Raw genomic sequence first — 14894 nt, 5'->3', positions numbered from 1 at the left:
GGACCTATGGGAAGAATGCAGGTTAGGAGCAGTGGCCAAATGCTTGGTCATAGAGCATGCCTTTAAAAAGAACGTGAAGGAGCAGAGACAGAAGGAAAAGCAAAAATATTTGGAGAAATTCCACTGTTGCTGTAGACATGGGCACTAACAGTGGAAAAGATTGGGGAGGGGAAGAGGAGAGGTGCAAACACGGGTTTCTAGGGCCGGAGGAAGAGTTAGAAAAGGATTCAAATGGATTGGGAATATTGTGGAAATGAAGGCTATGGAAAGCATAAAATTAGTAAAGGTACTGGTAGGTCAACAAGAACTAGCATGAGGGAAGGTATTATTATGTCTGGAACAGGAAACAGAGTTTTTGCAAAGTAATGTTAATGGCAAGTGCAATGTAGAATGCCAGCTAGAATGTCTTGGAATAATTGAGAGCCTAATACTGGATGATATATAAATGGCTGATGTTATAGATCTGATATTATAGAACAGTCTTCCAGAGGCTAGCTGAGGACAAATAGAAACACAGAAAACCTGCAGCACAATACCGCCCTTCTGCCCACAAAGTAGTGCTGAACATGTCCCTACCTTAGAAATTACCAGGCTTACCCATAGCCCTCTATTTTTCTAGGCTCTATGTACCTATCCAAAAGTCTAAAAGACCCTATTGTATCTGCCTCCACCACCATTGCCGGCAGCCCATTCCACGCACTCACCACTCTCTGCATAAAAAACTTACCACTGACATCTCCTCTGTACCTACTCCCCAGCACCTTAAGCCTGAGTCCTCTTGTGTCAATCATTTCAGCCCTGGGAAAAAGCCTCTGACTATCCACAGGATCAATGTCTCTCAACATTTTATACACCAAATGTTTAGTTCTCAGTAAAAAAAGACGTGGTGAATCAGTTTTGTTCAGCCCCAGACTATGGCTAAGCAAAGGGACTTAACTGATAGTTATGAAAATCTGCGGTGGAGCCTTAGACAGAATGCAAGCAGCAGTAACAGGGGCAAGTCCTACAGCCCTTGTAACGTGCACTAACATGTGACAAGATCAAGCCTGAACTTCGTCCTCACGATCTCCTCCGTCCACACCCCTCACTTCCACTGTATTCCAAAGATTTACCTCAGCATTAAATATATGCAACAGCCTTCTTAGGTAGAGAATCCCAAAGATTTACTATTTTCTGAATGGAGAACGTTCTACCTGACCTCAGTGTTGTACATCTGACATCATATTCTGATACTGTACCCCCTCCACTGGATTCCACCAAAAACAATCTCAACATCTCCAACATCTTATATTTCAGTGAGATATACCTCATTCTTCAAAACCTCAGATCATATGGGCTTATTCTACCTAATATTTCCCTCTATGTTAGTCCTCTTTTCCCAGGAACCCATTCAATAAACCATAACTGTACTGTGTCCATGGCAAATACTTCATTTTTTTCATACATAGAGACGAATATGGCACATATTACCCCAGGTGTAGTGTCCCCAATACTTATACAACTGCAGCGAGGCTTTGTATACTTGAAGCTTCTGGCTTATTAACATCTAATGGAGGATCTCAAATGGTTCATCCCAGAGAAGTGGAGGGTGGATTAAAACAGGGTATAGCAGCATTTACTCTCTCAGAGAGCACCCTTAGTCTTCTCCTGAGAAGTTTCTTTTAGATCCATGTGCACAAAAGAATACTAAATCTTAGCCGCGTCTAAAACTTCAGAACTCAAAGAACCTCCATTGTTGACTTCATTGCCGTCAACCCCGGCTACCACAGATGGAAGAAGCACTGTAAATGAGACGCCTTTGCTGACCCACCGAGCTGTTGGGTTTTCAGAGTATTAGCAGCAACATTTCAGCCAAATGAACAAAAGAACACGAACAGGTCCACGTGCATCCTCCTGTCCGTCCTCTCTGTGGTGAAGGTCACAGCTACCCTAGCTAAAGGTGAGAGCAAACAGGACGACTCACAGATGAAAGGCTTGACACTGCTGTGGATGTGCTTGTGTTGCTTGAGACCTGAGGAAGTGGCGAATGTCTTTCCACATTCCGGACAGGCATGCGCTCGAGCACCGACATGCTGTGAGCGAATGTGTCTCTGAAGATTGCTGGGGTCTGTAAAAACCTGCTGGGAAACAGTAAAGAAATCTGATGCAGGGAGATGAAATACAGAGATCAAGGTACAGTTTTTCAATCACACACAGAAGCTAGTTTCTATAAGGAATGCTTTATTTTACCATTAACTTGACTTAATCTTCAAACTTTATTTAGTTTTCCTGTCTATTGTTTGACCTACTGTATACTATGGCTCCAAGAATGTTTATCTCAGTAACTAATCACAGATGGACAGATCATTTTATATAAGGTTTTATCTAAATAATGCACAAAGGAATTGGGTTCAAAGCATAAAACTTTAAAAATAACTGGATTTTATATACTGTACCATCCAGTCTATCTTCACCTGAGAGTTGATTCCAAACTAACAGCACATAAAGCTACAAGCCCCATCTTTGATTTTCGACGATGCACTAGACACTGCCTCCTACTGGGAGAACAGGATTTTTTTTTGGTGGTCCTCATTGATCCAAAAGCCCCTGCAACTAAGGAAAATGGTATGATCCAGGGAATCTTGTGGTATGAGTCCCAGTTTTCCCGTGTCCAGCCCTTTCTCCATAGCGGCAAAAGTGTACGTGCCACATGGCCTAAATGGCCACCAGCTCAGCTCAGTAGAAATGAAAAGGAATGATGGCATATTCCAAAAGAAAAGAACAATCATTATAGGGATGGAATATAACTGATCAAAGCTAAATTTTATGCCAAATAAAACACACTTAGAAAGATTGGAATTGGTGACTGTGAATCAGCCAGTATGTGACATCTCTGTCTGCCTCTCTCCCTCCCTCCCCCTCTCTCTCCACCTTTCTCCCCCCTTCATCCCCCTCTCTTCAAAGCTCAAAATAAATAATTTTATTTTCAAAGTACACACATATTACCCTATACTACCTTGAGATTTATTTTCTTGCAGGCATTTATAGGAAATTAAAACAATAGAATTTCATGACAAACTACACATAATCAAAGACGGAGAAATAACCAATATGCAAAAGAAGTCAAACTGTGCAAATAAGATATAATACTGAGAACAGGAGTTGTAAAGAGTCCCTGACAGTGAGTCTGTAGGATATAGAATCAGTTCACAGTAGTAGTGATTGAAACCTTATGGTTGTAGGGTAATAACTTCCTGAACCTGGTGGTGTGGCACCAAAGTCTTCTGTACCTTCTATCTGATGGTAATAGTGAGATGCATGCTTGGATTAGGAATTCCCAATGTGGAGTTCACAGACCCCTCAGTTAATGGTAGGGGTCCATGTCATAAAAAGGGTTGGGACCCCCTGTCCAGGACAGTGGAGGTCTTTGAAGATGGATGCTGCTTTCTTGTGGCAGCACTCCATGAAATGTTCGCACTGGTGAGCAGGGCTTTGCCTCTGAAGGACTAAACTCTATCCATCACTTTCTATAACCTTTTCCACTCCTGGTCATTCATTCATGTTTCAAAACAAAGGAGATATAAATTGGGTTGCTGTCTCCCACAAAAACTTACAGTGAGCACCACTACTCTTTTGTTGGCTGGGTGCTAAAATTTGCTCTTCATTTTAGGGTTGAGACAAAGTGTGCTGGAATTGGGAAAATGAAATGATTTTTACTTCCAACTTTTTGAAAATAAATTAACAATTATAAATCGATTCTGAAAAGTCATGTTTTTATAAATCTTCCGGTCCTCCTTTTCTCTGCCCAGTTATGAGGAAATGGAACCCTTCACCATACCTTGGCGCAGTTTTCACATTCATAGTGCTTGCCACTGTCGTGTGACATCTGGTGACGAATGAGATTCGACTTCCAGTTGAAGGCTTTAGGGCACTGGTCGCACTTATATTCTCTCTCCTCCGTATGTGTCAGCAGATGTCTGTCCAGGCTGCTGAGTCAGTAAGAGAGAGCCCATTATTCCCATTCTCTCTAGGACAGCCTGTGCCTTACTTGGACCGATGCTATGAGTTCATTATCATTCCCAGTCTAAAATGGGTAAAGCGCCAACTTTAAAAAAAAAATCAGCTGGGGCTGCAGTGTTCTACAAGTAATATTTTCCTCAATTCCATGCCCTTCTTCAAGATTGTTGGCTTATAATAGGGTTCTGACACCCTGCCAGCTTAAAGCACAATGCCAAAGCACCCTTTCATGGTTCATAAGATCAGTTGTGATGCATGGTGGGAAACTCAGTTGCCAAGTCTGATCTTGTCTAACCCAATTTTGTACCTGGAGATTTCCTGGCAGGAGACACTAATGAAAGTTATGGGTGGATCCTGGCTAATCCAATGCAAGGCCGGTTGTAGCATGTCCCAGTAGTTTTATTTCTGGTCAATGTATGGTAACATCAGGCCACATATTGCTGAACATGCATGCATTCTGCAAATGCACGGACATCTCACAAGGACATGTATATTTCACATCTTCACATAGTCACTATAAGTTTCAATCAAGTATCAATTTGACAGATAGAAAGTTGACCGGGTTGTGGGCTGCCTAAACTAATTGAGTGATAACGTCCCTTCACCAGTTAGACACAGCTTTTCCAAGTGGTTGTATTTATGGCAATCTCAGACAACCTCATGGATTCTCCAATATTCTGTCTTTCCCTGAGAGTTCTCCTCAGAAATCTGAGTGCATCCAACTGGATGCCTGCACAGTGACATGCCAATGAGCCTTTGGCCGCCAACCCTCTTAGAAAACTTTGTCAGTCGTCAGAGTTAGGAGAACAGGAGGGTGCCTCTTATTATTAAAACCACAAGTGTGTTGCCTTCTGAAGTGATAGTCTTTCTGAAAGACAGGATCTGGAGAGTCAGAAACAGTTGAGGCTTGTGTATAGAGGAGCGGGATGGACATCGGAGAATGGAATGCCAGGAGCATGGCGAAGGGGAAGTGGATCAGGAAACTGTCATTTTCATTGGAGTGAAGAGTTTGAGGGGAGTTGTACGGTTAAGCAAGATTTAATTTCATAAGAATCTGGCTTTAGGGTGCACCTTTTCGAATGAGTTCTACTAAATATTAAAGAAAGAAACATATTTCAACCATTCCCAGGGGATGAATTCCAATTAAGGTATTAGCATAAATTAAGAGCTGTCAGTCAACATTGTCACTATGGCCAGGCCCCTCCTGCCTTCCTATCAGTGGAAACTGAGCCTGGTCCATGCCCACACTGTGACTGACAAGTTAAAAGGTGAAACAACTTACTCAACATTCCTGTGGCTCAAAAGCGAGCAGGCAGAACTGAAAATGGATTGCTGTGGCTAAGGGGCAATAGACAAAGGCTCAAAATGAAAATAAGGAAAGGCCGAGTCTGAATTTAATGTTGAGCGGTCGAAAGCACCGGACTTTTTGCAAAATTGGGTGTGACATTACAGATCAGAATATTTCATCCACACATTTTACCAGCGATCAATGATGTGATTGAAAAAAAAGACGGCTTTCAAATTAGTTAACTTATTAGACTAGACTAATAATTAACTTAATAATTAGACTAGAAGCAGTAATGAATCAGACGGAACCTTTACTGTTGATAATTGAGGCTTATAATTTATCTGGTTCATCATTCTATTGTACTTTCATCCTGTTTCACGCACACACACTGTCAGCATATGAAATAATCCTAAAGTACAATGTTTGTTTGAAGGTTGAAAATTCCAAAGCTCTCTTTTCCTGCACATTTTACTATCAACACCTGCAACGAGACAGGACTTAGTGGCTTTTTTTTTTGCCACACATTTTGGAGAGACAATAACATTTGCTGGGGCCACTCAGGGGGCAAAGCTTAATTACAGCAACATTTTCCCTTCAGCTTATTGGCATTAGGAAGTACAGTACGTTACAAAACAGAACCTGCATTGAGTAGGCAGCACCTACCTCTGAGCGTCTGGGTAGACTCCATCACACTCCTTACACTCATGAAGTTCATCTTCACCATTCAGCTTCGGTTTGAAGTCTTCATCTACCATAGAGAATGCAGTGGGAGAACCACTGCAAGTGAACTTCTGGTGGTCCAGCAGCTCTGCTTTGCACTCAAAGAGCTTATTGCACTCATCGCAACGATACTCACGCTCCTCTGCAGCAATGAAACACCACTTCATAATCTTGAAACCAGATTCAACTGAACTTTAAGACTTAATAACTCTAATTATTTATTATCAGCGCTAAATATGTTAAAGTCCATTTTGCTTTTAGGAGAGCTAATAACATCACATGATACAGATTTTATATGTCATTAGTCAATAATCAATTACAGATAGTCTATGAATAATAATGGGTATCAGAATTGCATAGTTCATGGTCTACCCAACCAGTTCTCCCAAGTTCAGGTTATCATCAACAGTATACATGTGACTTTTCCTTTTCACACATTAAAGTGGACAGACATTCATCTTAGAGTTTCTAATACCTGGTCTGGTGCAAAATGAATGAGAAGTATTTATGTCTTCTCCTTTTTTAGGGGAGTTTGTTCTATAATCAAGTTACTCTTTCAGTATGCATCAGCTGGTTCCTTCATATGGTTTAAATGTAACTTTGCCTAAATGAGCAGCAGCAGAAAAACAGCCACAAGGCAGATATGTGCAATTCAAGAAGAAATACAGTACTGAAGTGCTTCAAGGGGCCAGTGTTCTCACGCTTACGTATAGCAAACATAGTCAAAGGCATAGGAAACACTTCAAAATGCCCCAATAGAGTTTGTGAATGCATTAAAACACGCCAGAGGACCAATAACATTACTGAAGGCTTACTGTCTCTCTGCTCAACCTGTTCATGCTCTCCAACCATAAATTGCAGGTAAATTTATCACACACTAAATGTGCTGGACTCTCTCGACAATTCCTGCATCTTCTCCTCAAAAGATGTTAAGCTCAAATTGGAATTTTTACTTTCAGTGACCCTGCTCAATCCACTCATTAAACATCTGCAGGTTTCTTTCTAAACTCCTGGAAGCCACGGAAGGTTCTGCTGGCCAGCTGTATCAGGCAAATTGGATTTCTCCACTGGAAATGGCCGACTCTCTTTACAATTCAAATTTAAGTCTAATGTCAGAGCTTGTTTCTCTTTGATCCTTGCATTCCTAAAAACAAGAGGACATTAAAAAAAACTGAAGGAGTGGACTATATGGACTCTCGAGCCCATTCCATCCTGCAATATAATCATGGCTGATCATTCAGCTGAACACTTTGCCACTCTTTGGTCCTCATTTCCTTCAATTCCTTAAGAGCCCATAAATCTCAGTATCGTACATGCTCAGTTACAGAACATACAGAGCCTTGGATGTAGAAAATTCCTAAGATTTAAAACATCTACGCAAAGGATTTTCTCCTTGTCTCAGTACTAAATGGTCATTCCATTATTCATTATATCTCCCTGGTTCAGATGCAAACATCTCACCAGGGAAGAGAGCCAATTATTCTGAGCAACATCTCAGCAAATTGTGCCACCCATCCATTGACTTACCGAAATAGACTGCTGACATTTTCTTTGTAAAGATGCGATTATAAACAGATTTGGGGGTTGAGGGTATACTATACGTCGTTACAATAAGTGTATTTTCTGCAGAGGTTTTGTTTGTTCCTTCATGGCCAATGTGCTTTTCCTTTCAAAGTCATATTCCAAAGACATTTTCTTACACAATAAGAAGTTAATTTGACCCGCTTCAAAAAAAAGCACATCTAATAAGAAAACATAGACTTCATATGCTAACAATGGGAAGGAAATCAATTTATTATACACAGTGACTTACAAAACAGGCATTCATTACCAGGATCAATGGCTCATGGTCCTTTAATATCTTCAAGAATGTTTCTTATGAAGAAGAGAATAGACCAACTGAGTGCATTGTGTCAGTAATGTGCACAAACTGCCAAATACTTGATAATTAATCGTCTGTTTTCATCCATGGTGCACAAGGTATTTAAAATGCAACTTCAGGCTCAAGAGTAATATTTTAATCCAACCACATGCAACTTCAAAAGGGGCAGGCATTCCTAGCTACTGGGAGAACAAAGAAGGAAAGTAGCTACAACTGGCAGCAGCATTGTGTGCTCTTTCCACACAATCAAGATCATGCTACTGAGGACAAGATGTTCTGCCATAGCTACGACAAGAGCTGAAGTGTTCACACCCTTTTGCGTCAGAGTGGGTGAGTAACTTGATGTCAACTCTGACAGTGTTTCCTCTTCCTTTCGTTAATGCCAACTCTTCCAGACCACTAGAACTTTTCTGCATCTCATAAGATTGCAATAAATTCTGTTATTTTGCTCGCAAGATATTTTTAACCGGTACTGGCACAAAGAAAGCACAAATAAAAGCAGACACGATAGCCAGTTACTCTGGAACTGTACCAAAATCCATTAAAGTAAACAGACAATAACAAAGAAGCATTTAGCTTCAATCTACCTCAAAGTTCCCAAAATTACCAAGGAAGAACTGAAGAAAATCACTCACACAGGGGATAATGCATTAATAAAACTTGGATACAAGAACGGGAGCCGAATATTCCAAATTCATCACAGCCACAATGTTGCTGCAATCAGCAATGTTGTCAAATTTACTGTGTTCTAAAGTCATGAAATTAATATAATTTGTAAACCACTTCTCTGTTTTTTTTAATTGTACAATAATAGTTCCTCTCCATGACCAACATTTCTGACGGGACCAGGGAAGAACACCCAACAAGCCAGGAAACGTTAAACTATAACCACACTGGCAGCAGGTGCAGGAATTCAATTGATGCAATAGTTACTCACCAAGTATCTCTGGAGCCATCGTTTCTTGAGGATAGCCTCCACTCTTCATCAACACCAAGAGCTCCTCTCCTGGGCTAATGTCTCGTATAATTCTGTAAAAAATCTGGAGAACAAAAAAGACAGGTTGCAGTAAGTATGAAGAACAGTATTATGTGGCTGTCTGGAGGAGATAATGATGCCAGTCTGCCGCTGCTCTCCTCTGCTTCTCGTTGTCTTTTACCTAGCCTGGGACACTGATGGTCAGATGCCAAGTACTTTTTGTTGATATGCTGCCTATTATCAAAAACTGATTCCTCACCAGCACCACACCACTCCTGCCCACAGATTGTCAGTTCTGATATCAGGCCCTTATCTTTAGTTGCTTCTAAGGAGGCAGATTTACAATGTCAGATTTGCATCTGAATAGCAGGTTCCACAAAAGTCTATTCCACAATGCCTCATGGCACATCCAAAACAAGAATTCAAATGCAGAATATCGCAATGTAACATCTAGGAGGATGGAGCAGGGATGCTGACCTGGCATTAGAATCAGTGATGGATGAGCTCAGAAAGGTGATTTCTGCTGTGCCGAATCAGCACAATCTTCTCACCAGCACGATAATGGTATAAGGCTGTTTCATGCGATGAGTTCCTTTGGAACTGAAGCATACATTGAACTTAGCATAGCAGGTTAGAGGATGAATCACAAGAGGTCTTAACTCTATGGAAGAATGGGATGAGATAAATGGAAGTTTTATTCATCAGCACAAGATTCCTGTGAAAAATGTTTGTTTATTTATTTAATTATTGGGATACAACCCTTCCAGCCCTTTGAGCCACACTGCCCACCATTCCCCCAATTTAATCCTAACCTAATGGCGGGACAGTTTACAACGGTCAATTAACCTACCAACTGGTACGTCTTTAGACTGTGAGAGGAAACCGGAGCACCCAGAGGAAACCCACGTGATCATGGGGAGAAGGTACAAACTCCTTACAGGCAGCTGAGGGAATTGAACCTGGATCGCCTGAACTGTAAAGTGTTGGGCTAATCACCATGCTACCATGCTGCGAGTGGAATAAACCTCTTCACTTGGAGAATCATGAGGTTCTGGAATCCATTTAAAGGGTTAATGGTTAGACCCGAAACTTTATCACCCTATCGAGATCAGACAGGATAGGTGGATGTAGGAAAATAAGTCGAAGAGAACTGGGAACAGCATGTGTAGATGTGATTAGAAATGTTTGCTCACAATGACATGGTCTGGTTAATTCAAATGGGAAGTTTTCGTGCTGAAATGTATCTGAAATATCATTGAAAGTAAATGCTTATTTGGCAGACACCAGTCTTTTAACATATTATGGACACGCTAGAGTGACGGTTAGCTTTGTTGCTCAGTAAGTGTAGATGCCACACCTACATGCCAGTCCTCTGCCAGCCTAGTAACAGATCATTCAAAGGTCAGAAGGTCATTCCTGAATGGCCCCAAGAACCCAATGGAAAAGCAGATGAATTAGGTTGATTTGTGAGATGAGGGAAGTGTGGGGCTCCCCTAGCTAGAAGTTGCTGCACTCTGGTAGAAGTTATTGACAGGAATGCACATGGATGCTGCCTAAATTTGCTGATATATTAAGATATAATGGTGTCATCTGCTTTTACCAAGTGCAGATGTGAGGAGGGAAGAAAGCAGGCTGTTTTTTTTCCCTAATGTCTTATCATTGTAAGGGTGCCCCAGAATTAGCTGCTACTCCTGGCTGTCCTCCTCATTCAAATGAACTTCCTCTCAGACAATACAACAGACTCGAGTGTCCACTAACTCCCCACACCATCCCTGCAACCACTTTCAAATGCTCCCTCCCACAAACAATGATCTGCAGTGTTGCAAACATCTAATATGAACTGAGCAGTTCATTTCCAGTTATGATAAAAGAACTTATGATATTCACCCAAATCTTGTTTTGGTAAATAGTTTAGCTACAAGTTTCAAATGAAGCCAATTTTACACAAAACTCTATTCTATTACTTTTGCTCCTACATTGTAAAGTGAAGCTGCTTTTATGAAATGTGTTATAAGGAAAAAGGGAAAAAAAATATTTCAGCAATCAAAGCACACAGATCTAGGGCAATCTGAACATTTTGTACTCGAGGATACACTGCAGATCTGATTCACTCTGAAACTGCTGACCAGGAAGAATTTGCATTCTTAAAGGATTATAATCACCGGGGAGTTGCCAGCCGCACACTAATTTATTTTACTGGGTTTAACAAATAAACACATGGACAGAAATAACAGCAGTGATATGATCATATCTTTACTCCATGATGTGTTAATTTCTGTGGAGCAGCAACCAACTCCCCAACACCCTGAGTAACCCCCAACCCAGGATTAATTTGGAAAGTTTGAAATAAAATTGAGAAGTGGCATTACAGCGGTACCAAATAGAGTGTCCATTGTAAATCTGTGTCATGAGAGAGAGGGAAGCTTTGGAGCAGCACTTGTTCAAAGATTATTAAACAGAAACAGTCTGACTTTTGCCCCATTTGAATGGGAACTTTATAGATAGCTTCCTCCAGTCATGGTGGGAATGAAAAAGTGAAGTTAGTGTATTTTACCACCAGGTGGCTCCTGATACCCAGGGATCACTCAGCATCCACTGAGTGGCTGCTGATTTAAACCAAGAGCTACAAAACTTTTAATAGGCTCCTTTCCTTATCGTAAGACAGATGCAGATTTGATTTAGCTACTTTATCTGAGAACAGCTAAGAAAACACCCTTTCTTTCCCCATCTACATCTCTATGGAAAACTATTTCTAATAGGGTTGAGAAAGCTGCACTTCCATTTAATAGGAGCTCAATGGACTCCTTTGTCTAGTTCGAACACTCGGTAAATCTAGTCTCTTTTTCAGACACAGATTTTCCTCTCCAGTGTTGTGTTAATGCTTAAACTGAAATATGTAATAAATCTGCACTGACATGGAAATGAAATTAGGACTGGAGTTGTGCAAACAAAGTCACATCTCAAAAGGTAAAGCTCCTGAGGAAGGATCAAAAAAAATTCTCTTGTGCAATTTCCCAAGTTATTCTACTGATAAAGAAATGGACAATAATTTGATTTCCCTTTTGACAGAACTCCTTTAGTTTACTTTCCTCTACCTCGATCCCACAATCATTTAGCCAGAGAGCGGTGAATCTGTGGAATTCATTGCCACAGATAGTTATGGAGGCCAAGTCAGTGGGTATACTTAAAGCAGACATTGTTTGATTCTTCATTAGTAAGGGTGTCAAAGGTTACAGGGAGAAGGCAGGAGAATGGGCTTGAGAGAGTTAATAAATTAGCCATGATGGAATAGCGGAGCAGACTTGATGGGCCAAATGGCCTAATTCTACTCATATGTCTTATCATCATTTTCTCATCAATTTCTCTTTCCTCTCAGTATTATAAATACAGCAACTGGGGCTTTCAAAAGGTTAAAATGTTACATATTGTTTAACGACACATAGACTCATGCAGCACGGAAAATGGCCTGTCAGTTCAGTCTATGGCAAATATCAAGCACCCAATTACACTAATCTCACTTCATTCTCTCCACATCCTCATCAACCCCCTCTAGCTTCTACCACTCACTAGGGTCAATTAACCAACCAACCCAAACAATGTTTGGAATGTGGGAAGAAACCACAGCAGGTTGAGGAAACCCACAAGGTCCCAGAGAGCATGTATAAAGTCCACACAGACAGCACCAGCGGTCAGAATTGAACCAGTTTCACCGGAACTGTGAAGTAGCTGCTCTACTGACTGCCCATCTGTGCTGCTACACTGCCTCATACAAATTTGCCCATTTTGCCATCACTACATATGAAATGAGAGTCATTTGCAGACAGAGTAGAAACTAGGATTAGCAATGGAATATGATGTGTGCTATATTTGATCAATGCCCATGGTGGGACTGTTGAGCACTGTTAAGAATCTACATGAAGGTCTTTTTTCCACAGTTCACTGTGCTATTTTCTCTGCATCTCCTGTCGAAGCTCTGAATGTCTTTGTTTTGTGCAGTGGACAGGTGACGTTGGACTGTGCAATGCAGTGCGACAAGAGGAGCAAAACAAAAATAATGTTCTTCTTAATGAGGCACTAAACCCTGAAAATGGAAAGCATCTCTCAGTGCTCTGAAAGCTTTTAAATGAATTAATACAACAATGTAATTTCAGTGTTACTAGAACTGCAAGACAAAGGTTTGGAGTAATAATCCAGAAATCAAGAGTTCAACTCCCATCTTGCTGGCTTGAAAATTTGAATATAGTTTGATAAAACCTAGAAATTAAAAGCTGGTATCATTCAAAGTAGTAATAAAGTTACTAAATTATAATAAAACCATTGGCTTCAAAGGAAGGAACTTGCTATCCTGACCTGATCAAGCCTTTATGCAACTCCAATCATTGGTCGTGGATCTGCCTTTCACACGCCCTTCAAGCGGCCATGTTACAGGGATGGGATACAAATGTTGGGATTGGACATGACGTAGTTATCCTGATGATGAGCTTTTAATAGTTTCCCCACACCCAGAATTAACTAGATAATTTTTATCTAATATATGATTTCTGTGTTTGGAAATGTCAGTGACCAGCTCTACAAATCAATGTGGCTGAGCTCATGTGCTGACATATGTAATGAAAAACTGCAGACCTTTCAACTTTCCAGGAAGTTAGCTGGGATAATACGAACGGAACCCGAGATCTATTGTTCCTAATGATTACTAATCGGGTCACTTCACTCACAGAGTCCTGAAGCTTTACTCAGCTGTTGCCTTGCTGAGGGCACCAAACATCTTCTTTTTCACATGGGTGACACCAGTGACCCGACTGCTTACATCCCTTCCACTTCTCGTACCCATCTCACATCTGCCCAGGACACCTAACAAACATGATGATACTCAACTCTTCATTAAAGCACCTGTTTCCTTGCCTAAACATTGTTCCAAATCCAAAAAAAAAATCCCCTTAGACTTGTCCAATATGAAATTTCTTTCATCTTTGTATCCCAAGTGAAATGAAAGATGGGATGTAACACAATATTTGGCCTCTTGTTCAATCAGAATCTGCTTCATTAAGTGACACAATATATTCAGTGGTCTATGGATTTCATTAGAGGCATTCACTGGAATGAGGAGTGTATCTGATGCTGCACTGGGTTTTGAGTGGTTACTCAATGCTGGAAAGCCAGGCTTGAGTTTATTCTATAAATAAACTCAAGTTTGACCTTGTGGTTTGCTCTCTTGCAGACTCTCAATAGCTTGTCTGGCTGTGGAATCAAATATATAAATATGAATAGGAGTAGATGACATTGTTCCCCATGTTTGTAATCCCAATCAATAAGAAAGTAGCTGACCTTCTTCAACTCCATGTAACGTCTCCCATATCCACTATCCCCAAACTCCCATACACTGCCCGCAACTCAAATGATCTCCATCTTCAATTGCTCAGAGATGGAGCAGACATGACAGCAATAGAGCTTTTTAACAATTTAAAGTGTGGATGTTTATTATACAATTGTACTTGTTGCAACTTCCATCACTGGTGATGACCAAATTCGAGGGGTGATTGATAAGTCTGTGGCCTAAGGTAGAAGGAGTCAAACCTAGCACATTTATTTTTCAACATAGTCCCCTCCTACATTTACATACTTTGTCCAGCGGTCGTGGAGCATATGGATCTTGGACCTCCAGGAAATATCCACAGCAGGGGTAAATGATATGCTTGTGGCCTAAGGTTATACAGCCCTTGTTACATGCACATGTAGGGCAACTCTTTGAGTGACTATGCAGAAAGTTTGTTAATAACTCATCTCCTTCTACCTTAGGCCACAAACTTATCAATCACCCCTGCTGAGGACACTTACTGGGGGTCTAAGATCCGTATTCTCCATGACCGCTGGACTAAGTGTGTAAATGCAGGAGGGGACTATGTTGAAAAATAAATGTGCTAGGTTTGACTCCTTCTACCTTAGGCCACGAACTTAATAATCACCCCTTGTATATGCTCTTCCCACTTACACAAATAAACAACAACAACAGTCTCCTTGGGAGGTGTTGG

At 40.8% G+C, this 14894-nt stretch overlaps 1 protein-coding gene across 11 annotated transcripts in view; it reads right to left on the bottom strand.

The window, feature by feature from the left end:
* Positions 1–14894, bottom strand: part of mecom (MDS1 and EVI1 complex locus) — an 812694-nt gene that overhangs the window by 72106 nt on the left and 725694 nt on the right. For 6 of the 11 annotated variants that reach the window (XM_063045502.1, XM_063045504.1, XM_063045509.1 and 3 more), the window contains 4 exons: positions 8824–8926; positions 5948–6146; positions 3818–3968; positions 1964–2120 (listed from right to left, as the gene is read on the bottom strand). In XM_063045502.1, coding sequence (XP_062901572.1) covers positions 1964–2120; positions 3818–3968; positions 5948–6146; positions 8824–8926 — 610 coding nt within the window. The remainder of the gene's footprint in view (positions 1–1963; positions 2121–3817; positions 3969–5947; positions 6147–8823; positions 8927–14894) is intronic. The other 5 variants (XM_063045507.1, XM_063045508.1, XM_063045503.1 and 2 more) reach the window with 3 other exon arrangements.

Source organism: Mobula hypostoma, chromosome 4 (assembly GCF_963921235.1).
Source record: "Mobula hypostoma chromosome 4, sMobHyp1.1, whole genome shotgun sequence".
Classification (NCBI taxonomy): Eukaryota; Metazoa; Chordata; class Chondrichthyes; order Myliobatiformes; family Myliobatidae; genus Mobula; species Mobula hypostoma.
The sequence above is the reverse complement of the archived record's forward strand: the minus strand, read 5'-3'. Positions and strand labels throughout refer to the sequence as shown.